The 9,857-nt window shown below is 37.1% G+C and overlaps 2 protein-coding genes across 2 annotated transcripts; both read left to right on the top strand.

The window, feature by feature from the left end:
- The first annotated feature begins 377 nt into the window (after positions 1-377).
- Positions 378-2,679, top strand: LOC107586662 (syntaxin-11-like). Its single transcript, XM_016274114.1, has 2 exons — positions 378-546; positions 1,424-2,679. The coding sequence occupies exon 2, from the start codon at positions 1,429-1,431 to the stop codon at positions 2,308-2,310; it is 882 nt and encodes a 293-aa protein (XP_016129600.1). The 5' UTR covers positions 378-546; positions 1,424-1,428; the 3' UTR covers positions 2,311-2,679.
- A 3,278-nt stretch (positions 2,680-5,957) lies between these two features.
- LOC107586626 (utrophin) lies at positions 5,958-9,857 on the top strand. Its single transcript, XM_016274080.1, has 5 exons — positions 5,958-6,002; positions 8,290-8,420; positions 8,515-8,635; positions 9,645-9,756; positions 9,835-9,857. Exons 1-5 carry the CDS (start codon positions 5,964-5,966, stop codon positions 9,855-9,857), a joined length of 426 nt encoding a protein of 141 aa, XP_016129566.1. The 5' UTR covers positions 5,958-5,963.

The following is a 9,857-nucleotide window of genomic DNA, read 5'->3' as shown; positions in this document are numbered from 1 at the left end:
TTTAGACAAAAAGGTTCTTCTATGGCATCGTGAAGCACCTTTATTTTTAAGAGTGTACTACTAAATATTGTAGAAACTTAATTAGCTGTAAAGTTGCTTTGCAATGATTTGTATAGTGAAAAGCACTGTACAACTAAACTTGACTTGACTTGACAGATACATTTATTAATAGCCTACATACATAATTTGAAACATTATTCATTTTTGTTAAAAGTAATTTGTACGTGAAAATAACACTGAGAAGTTTAACCACTGCAAATATATTTTTTCCAGATACAATAATTTACCAGAGTAAAACAATATTGTACTACTGCTATGGTACATGTTTATAAGATGACTCTTTACTTTAAACTTAAGTAAACGTCAGTAAACGTTCGTGTTTTGACTTGTCGGAAACTCCCAGCAGTCAAAGTCAGTCAGTCAGTCAGTCAGTCGACTGCAACGTTATTTCCTGCGACGATGTGACATGAGGAGGTGATGCGCGTTAGGAAACGATAAAAGCTCGCGTTTATAGCGTTTGAATTGAACAAGGGGACATGAAATAAGGTAACGTGACAGTTTATGTATCATTTGAACTTATCTGAATTCGATTTATACAAAAGTTTGTCGCGAGTTTAGCGGAACGTCAAATCAAACATTTACTCTAAATTAAACAAGGAACTTCAGCATGATTGCGGAGTCGTTTTAAACATTGTTCTTCTGTTTTATTTGACTTCGATTGAATTGTGGTTGATTTTGTGAGATCTAGCTTGCTTTATTTTTGAGGAAGTTCAAATTAAGACGTTCAGTTACTTTTTTTTACCTAACTGAGGAACTGAATTATCATTGTTCACAATATCAAAAAGGTATACAGTCAGTTTTTATTTGTGGCTGCACTTGCACACACACTATTAAATTGAATATATACATTGTGCACAAATGTAATATATCAATGTTGACTTTACATCCGGGAAAGATGGGCTTAGAAAAGACTGTTGTTTTGTTCACTTGTATAGCTATACTTCTGGTTTGTATATCCATAATGAGACAATAATGCCTTTACTCCAGGATTTTAGATTTAAGCACTTAAGTCACGTGTTTGCTCTTATTGCCTCAAAGTGTTCAACAGAGGACTAAAGGGAAGTCCCCACCCTTTTTATTTTCTGTATGGTGACCATATGGGGTGGGAAATGTGCAGCATCATGGTCGCCATTGCGGTGACTAAGTGACAAATACTTCTGGTCTTATATTTAGTTTAGCTTCATGATGAATGGTTGCCGCTGTGCTGAAACATCAATGAAAGGCCTTTAGGCCTGCACTGTGAACAGTGTGTCTGACTGTTTATTGATTGAATGTGTCTGCATACGATGCAATAAAGATCTAAAAGCCTGTCATAAAGTCGAACAAACTGAATTTCCATGTGGTTTTGATCTTCATTTTCCAGGAAAGATGAGAGACCGGCTGGTTGAACTGGGAGATGTTGCCACCAAAGACCACAAAGAGGAAGACCAAATAGATAGCGGAGAAGATGTGGACAGTAGTGAATTTGAACAGCATGCGGTGGTGTTTGAGGGCGAGGACATCATGGAGGACGCTTTCAGAGAAGCCCAATCCATCCAGAAAGAAATCGCCCACCTCCGTATGGAGGTGAAGAGGCTGGGCAAACAAAACACACGCTTTCTCACCTCCGTCAGACGCATTAGCAGCATCAAACGAGACTCCAACACGATCGCACGCAACATCAAAACCAAAGGGGAGAACCTGTATGCTCGGATACAGAAGATGGATGCACTTTGTAAAGATTTGGAGGAGAAACACGGAGCCCATTCGGCTTTGGTGCGCATGATACGCGGCCAGTTTGTCTCTATAACAGGTTCTTTTCATGAGGCCATGAATGAGTACAACAGCGCTGAAATGGCACAGAGGGACAACTGCAAGACTCGCATTCAAAGGCAAGCAGAGATCATGGGTAAAGAAGTGACTGGAAATCAAATCGAAGAAATGATCGAGACAGGCAAGTGGAATGTCTTCTCCGACGACTTGCTCACAGACGGGCGAACCGCTCGCTCAGCGCTCACTGAGATCGAGAATCGGCATAAGGAGCTTTTGGAGTTGGAGAGTCGCATCAGAGACATCCATGATCTGTTTTTCCAGCTGGCCTTGCTGGTGGAGGAACAAGGGCCCATGGTGGACAACATTGAGGCCAATGTATATGCCACCCAAGATTTTGTGGCCAAAGCCACAACTCAGATAAAGAAGGCTGTCAAATACAAGAAGAAAAACCCTTGTCGACAGCTCTTCTGCTGCTGTTTTCCATGTTGCAATAAATGATCTCGGTGTTACCGCCTTACCATTTCGCATAAGCCATAGCATATGGCTATTCTCGCAAGCTAGTGTTAACCATGTCATGTGATTTGCTCTGAAGAGACCAACCGATGCCCAGTGCCTGCGCTTGATGGTTGTCACTGTAAAAAACTTTGTGTTTTCTTGTAAACCACAGGAGCTGCAATGCAAATGAGCTAAAGTGATACTGCAATCTCACTGCTAAACGTCTGTGAGAGTCACAGGACATTCACTTGATGTGTAAAAGATATTAAAAGGGAAACCACAAGTATAAAGTGTTTTATGCCCATTTAAAGTGCACGAGCAAATAATATACAGAAACATATTTTACTCATGAATCTACTGCTTTATTTTAAGGTACATTTATTTGTGTATGTATGGTTTGTTGCATTAATTTAATAAATATTTTTATCTTTTAATGCATTCACGTTTGTTCGATCCCCCATATTGTGCTGGACTGTTCCTTGTAGGAAATTTATGTAATACGTAGGATTGCATCAGTGTAGGTTTCCCAAGTTTGAAAGTTACTTCTGCAATATGACTTGCAAAAGATATTGTGTAAAAGTGTCTGGTGTTTTGAATACAAAACCCTGCAATCTTATACATTTGAACAAATACTGAGAACTCTTTACGTTGTTGTTGCATCTCATCAGAACCAATGCGAGAAATCTATCTTCTGCTTCTTTAAGAACCACATTTGCATGCAAAGGTTCAAGTCAAGAAGATATGGCATTTAAATCTCACAAGTTTACCAGGAGTGGGGTTTGAGCCCACAAGGACATTTGTCCATTGGATCTTAAGTCCAACTTAGCCATTCTGCCAACTGTGTAGCTTGCTCCCATGGGGCTTTAGGAATCCTGTCGATGCATTTAACTAAGCATAACCTTGCTTTATTAGACTGCTTAGTCACTTGTTTTTCTGTTGGATGCTTATCTATAAAGTGGAAGATGGCATATATTAAATATAGTTTAAATGTTAGGAGTGGGGTTTGAATCCACGAGGACGTTTGTCCATTGGATCTTAAGTCCAACGCCTTAACCACTTGGCCATCCTGGTCACTGTGAGGCTCATTTGGCCTCAAATTGAGGAATTATATAAACTGACCTCAAATTGTGGAATTAGATTTAGCTGGTTCTTTGTTTTTAATAACCACATCTAGCCAAAGAGCAACTTTCTTAAAAATTAAAATGCCCTTCTTCAAACTAGGTAGTTGTGATGTGTGTCTTTTAGATTTGTTTGTAGTGGTGTATTTGGGGTCAAATGTTTTACATTCTTGTCTTGAGGCTTTTTGGTATTTCTGAAAAAGAGTTTAGAGCACAATTAGGAAGTTTAAACCGTACAATAAACCTCAAATTAAACTGTAATGATGCATATGCATGTGAAAAACAAGTTATATGCATTTGCTTTTGGTTGACAAATTTCTAGCAGAAAAGTCAACTGGTCTTCAACTGTTTAAGAAGATGTCAATTTATTATATTGCATATACAGATATTGCAACTCACTTTGTAACTGCAGTTGGCACTGCATCTATGCAAGAGAGGCCAATAACACAAATGCACTGGCATTTATGAATGTATTTATGCTGTCTTTGTATATTATGAGCAAGTTACAAATGCAATGGGAAAAAGATAATAATTAATAATAGCAGACACTTTTATCCAAAGCGACTTACGGTGCATTCAAGCTATACATTTTTTACCAGTATGTGTGTGGTCCCTGGGAATCGAACCCACGACCTTTGCGCTGAGCCACAGGAACAAAAAGATGAAATTCAAATATCTATTTAAAGTCACATTTTCCTATCAGGTTTGAGTGATTCATAACAGTGGAAATGTGTTGCCATGGTACACCAGTAGATGTCAGCATTGTATTTTTTGTCTCAAAACATCTGTGATGGCAGTATTTGGAGTCACATGTTTTTCATTCTTGTTTTGGGGTTTTCTAGGTGAAAGAAACACATGTATAACAGAAAAGTTACACTGCAAATAAAATAGTGAATACACTGGTGATAACATGATATTGAGCAGGAATATGACTCAGATCTCCTGCAGAACAGTTATATGGGGTTAAACCCTTTAAGTTCCTATCAATTTATTAATCACCTTAATGTGTTGCTGATTTATCAGGTACTTAAGAGCTAATTCGTCATATCACATTTACCCCCAAACTACCATTAATGTATTAGATTGAAAGATTAGGAGATTCCAGGGGAAGAGCTTAATCACATGAAAATCCTAAATCTGTATCATATATCAATCATACTGTATACGTTTGACAAAACCTGTTGTTTACAATCATTACATGCCTTGTGTCGTCTGATTTGGTAGTTTATACTTTTATTTGTTTTTTACAAGGAAAAGGCCTTTTCATTCTAAAAAAAATATTTTTGCTGTGAAATCTTTACTGATTTTTATAAAGTAAATGTAAGAATAACTTTTATATTATTAGTAATATTTCAAGATTATCAGTTACTTGACTGAAGTACCTTAGGTTTCAAAACATTGTTAAAATATGAGTATCAAATATAATTTATCAGGCTTTTGAGGAATGTTTATTTGTTCAGCTCAGTGATCATTGTATTGCATTGCATTATGTTTTGCCAACCGATATTACAACCGATATTTATATGCATTTTATGTAAGTTGGCTGATATACTGTTCAAGATCTCATTGATTTACATTACAAGCTATCAGAATTTCATTTTACCTTGTAACCATATAAATATCACCAGCTGTAACAAATTGCATATCGGGCCTCTGAATAAAATTGAGGTGTGTTTCCTCCTTGTGTATGTGCTCCATTATCTCACTATAAAAGTGTTTTAAAGTTCAAATAGTTTTCTTATTTTATGTGTTCCTGTATATTCTCCAGTCTGATTATATTTCAAAGACAAATAATCCAAGATATGTTTGACATTGATCATGTGATTGTTTGTACAGGCGGTAAATTGTTCTTCAGAACATCTCAAATCAAGTTTTATTCTTGTCAGCTCTAGTGCTGCTGTCAGTAGAGCAAGCAATATATGACAAACCAAATAGGCCTACTAAGATATTCTGAAATTACACCATTTTTTATTTAATACATTTTGTAATTAAAAATATTGCATTTTGATTGCATAAGACTATATGGTCCTCACTCTATAATACAGTCTTGTTGTATGCATGCTATGTGTTCTCCCCAAATCTCTCTCTCTCTCTCTGCCACTCACTCAGACTCTCGTTCTCTCGCTCAGCATCATCTCATGCAGACAGGGAGTTTTTGCTGACAAGGAAACAAGCTTTTGCACCGTAGTCCAACTTTCAATTTTCATGGTTCTCAATTCATTGTTCAGTATCCCTTTGAAGATTAAAGTACAAGCCTGAAGACAGGACATCTCTTGAGTCGGATCTCTGCTTGCTTTGTTTGCTGCTTTGGAGAGGCGTTCTCTACTTCACACTTGCAAATGACCTCTTAAGTTGTTGGACATGCTGTAGGAGTATTTGGATTCACTTTCAAAGCCTATGATGTGCTAACTGTGCAAACCTCAGGAGCGGCAATCCTTTAGGATGAGAATCTTAAACAAGCCCAGTAGTCTGAAGATAATGGCTATGGTGAGATCTTCACTGCAGAAAGTGATGCTTTTTCTACAACACATCCAAAGAATGGCTGTCACGTCACCACGTTATCAGAAACTGTGCAAGGTAAAAGAGTGTTTGTATTCAATTACTTTGTTTATACTACGAAGGTGCATTTTATTCAGATCTGTTTATGATTGTGTGTGTATTTGGGCTCACAGATTCTCAGTGTTTTAGAGGGTGAAATGAAAAGTGCATTCACCAAGATTTAACATTCAATGATACTGCAATGGGATGCATGATTAATCTGTGGCTAAACTGGGGTCTATAGTGAAACAAAGCAGCAGTAACTTTTATCATTGACTGACCTTTTTAGAAATCTTGTCCAGAAAGCCACAGTTATTTATTCTCTAACAGGTATTTCATGAATTATACAGAAATTTGCGTCTCAAACTTTCACGTAATATCTCTTTAAAACTTCAGGTCTGGGGTTCAACCCTACAAGGACATTTGTCCATTGGATCGTAAGTCCAACACCTTGACCACTTGGTCATCCTGGTTACACATACACTAGCTTCTCTGAGCCTTTTCTTATGGTTTCAAGAAGACTATTGTTCATAGAGAGTTGTTGCATTATGCACAAACTGCAGTTGGCACCATATCTATGAGATGGCAAGAACATTAATGCATTGACATTAATAAACTTCTTCTTAATGTCTTCCTCACCACAAGTGTGCCAATCTCTGATTTCTCTGACTAGAAGCAACATTTATTGCTTATCTTATAGATGCCAAGTTTCACAACTCTTTTAAAAGACTATGTAAGGGATGTAGGCTATTATATTTATTAGGCTCATCTCTAAAAAGCACTTTGAACACTTTTACAAACATTTTAATTGAGCCTTATAGTGTGGTCTCCATTTGGAATAAAATGGAAAAAGGATGAACACATTCCAAAAAAATAAAATTAAAAATTGTAAACGTGATGATCTTGAACTGCTGGAAATGACTGGTCTGTGAATCTCAAACCAAATAATGTAATCATATGACCCATTTCATACAATTTAAAAGCTCTGGATATTATGTTATAAATTTTCATGTTTTCATATGCATATGCGCTCTTGGTTGAACAGCAAGTAAGAGCAGTAATGATGCACTCACAGTTCAGTTGTTGAAGTGAACCAGTTAAACCGCTATGTCAGGGGAATGTCTTTAATCTCTAATCAAGAAAATATAATACCTTATTATGTTGTCTTCTTTTTAAAGAAAGCCAGAAGTTGCACTTGAATCATTTTGCACGAAAAATTACGAAAACATGCGTGAGCTCGTTAGCTTTGATTGGCCAATCGCCGTTATTTAGTAAATAAATTATTATGCGTAGAAAATATTGGTATTTAATTTGCACAATAAGTTTTACATAATACACAGCATTATTATTCTAAAGGGGATGGTGGTTTTACAGAGGGGATGCTTTTATCATTTTGCCATCCCCTCCCGCCTTCCCCCCTCAATTCGAGCCCTGGTTATAGCAGTAATAATGATAGCAAATATAATTTTCCTTCATCTTTTCCAGCTCCACTTATTAGCAGAATAGATAACGATATTAATGGATTCCAGCGTAATAATAAGCAAAGACTGTCTGTTATGTCTCTGTTTGATGTCTTTCTTTGGCTGTATATATCATCACTGCGGCCCTAAACGAGACAGCTATATTTTTCTGATATAAACCAACCACTCATTATGTCTGGGGAGGCTTTAAGGAGACTGCCACCATAAATGAAAGTTTTACAGGTAGGAATTACAGCAGACTGTTGAAAGCAGGTGAGGTGTGTGCAGTTTTATTTTGTAGGTAAGTGTTCTGTCAACCACAGATGTGGTTTGGAACCTGATTGGTTTATTTGGATTCCTAGTTATATATTTTCCAGATGTTGTGTCCCTGCATTATTAGTCTCATTAAAGGAATAGGTCACCCAAAATGAAATTTGCTGAAAACATCTTATACTGAGGACATCTAAGACGTAGATGATTTTGTTTATTCATCGGATTCATGTGGATTTCTTGTGGATTATTGTGATGTTTTAATCAACTGTGGACTCTCATTCTGACGGCTCCCATTCACTGCTGAGGATCTATTGGAGAACAAGTGATGTGATGCTAAATTACTCCAAATCTGTTCCCATGAAGAAACAAACGTGTGCACATCTTGGATGGCCTGAGCTGAGAGTGAGTACATTTTCAGCTAATTTTAATTTTTGGGTGAACTATTCCTTTAAAAACAGCAGTGCTGTTTTATCTTCATTTTAGTCCTATTTATAGGCCACAGAGACCAGAGGGATGATCACTTAATCAGAGTCTATTGAGATTTGTTTGAATTGGTGCAATTTCAGCTTCTGCATGCTGTTATTTCTCCTAAGGACACTCAGACAGATGTTGATACCCAGACTGATCTTTCTAAAAGGGCTCTGGGGAGTCAGTTCCAGAATACCAAGGCACAAGAGCTTGATAAGTACGGAGATGTGGACCACATTCATATAGCCTCGAGAAGGTTTGTGCAATATATCCAGCAATATAAACAGGATATATATAAACGGATACCTCCAATGTCCTGAACTTTCCTTCAAACTGTCATGTTCTTTCAGAGAGTTTTTGGAGGCAGGTGCGGAGAAATGGACAGGACTCATAGCCATCCTTGAAGAGCTTTGGTTCTGGGTAAAGCTGAAGGATGAGGAGCAGACAAAGCAGAGGCCGGTGGGAGAAGATGTACATGCTTTACTGCAGAAACAAGGCTACTGTACAGTCAGTCATTCTGTGTGTGGAAGAGGGAGTGACATTTACTTGGGCTCCAAAATCTGTATTACTTAGTCTTTCTGTCTTGAATTTGAAAGAATGTAAAGTACATTTTTTTTGGAGCTTCAAAAAGGATGCCAAAGCAGTATGTTCACGGGTTAAACAGGCATCTCTGATTTTAAGGACCAGGAAGAGAGTTAAACACTTACAGTCCCTTTTTGCGTGATATCGTCATATGTTTTTTACACAATGTCTTATAATTTTCCACTTTGTACCCAGCACCTCATCCTGTGCACCAGTTATTGCCTTTTTAAATAGGCATCTTGCAGTCCCTTGATAATATAGATGTTTCTACTTTAATAACAAGATACAATACAAAATAATTAAACCCCTTGATTACTGTTCCTCAAACAGAAGCTGTGATATTGTTTTGTTTGTTATTGCTCTGCTGAATTATTGATGTCCTTTTGATGCACACAGCACTGTTTATCATTGTCATTTATTGCATTTACTGCATTAAAACATTGCATTATTTACATCAGTTGCAATAAGTCTGTCTTGACATGCAGACCTCACATAATAATAGCAGTAAACGATATTATAAAGTATTTTATATATATGTAATCGGGATTGAATTAAACAGTATTTTATAGTAAACTAATATATTCCACATATAAATTTTTTATATCATTACTATTAGAGTCAGCGGCTCATTATTGCATCTGATTTGTTGGTGATATTATCTTGCTTTATCAGTAAAAAACACACAATTAATCACAAGTTTTCCTTCTGATATTGACCACAAAACATCTTCCCTCTGGTTCTAATGTTTGGGTTTATACATTGCTTTCTGATTGTCGAGTAATTATATCTCCAATTTGACCATCTCTAAATTGTCTGGAAGGAGCTGTAATGAATGTCTAGCTTTATGATTTAGTTTAAATGTCACACCCCTGCATCTTTAATGTGTTGTTCGACACAGGCCCTGCACAGCGAGTTGATTGGACGGAGGCAGGATGTGAATCAGATGTGTCTGTCTCTGGCTGTTCAACCTACAGCAATGGAAGTCCAGAGCAATATAGAGACGGCTGCAGGTGAGAGACTGCTTTTGTCAGTTTGCGTCCTCCCAGAGGAACATTTAATTTTTTGGAGGTTTCTCTTTCATGGCACAGGAATTCTCAGTTATGTTTCTTAA

This window comes from Sinocyclocheilus grahami, unplaced genomic scaffold, assembly GCF_001515645.1.
Source record: "Sinocyclocheilus grahami isolate Dianchi unplaced genomic scaffold, SAMN03320097.WGS_v1.1 scaffold84.1, whole genome shotgun sequence".
Lineage (NCBI taxonomy): Eukaryota > Metazoa > Chordata > Actinopteri > Cypriniformes > Cyprinidae > Sinocyclocheilus > Sinocyclocheilus grahami.
The sequence above is the reverse complement of the archived record's forward strand: the minus strand, read 5'-3'. Positions and strand labels throughout refer to the sequence as shown.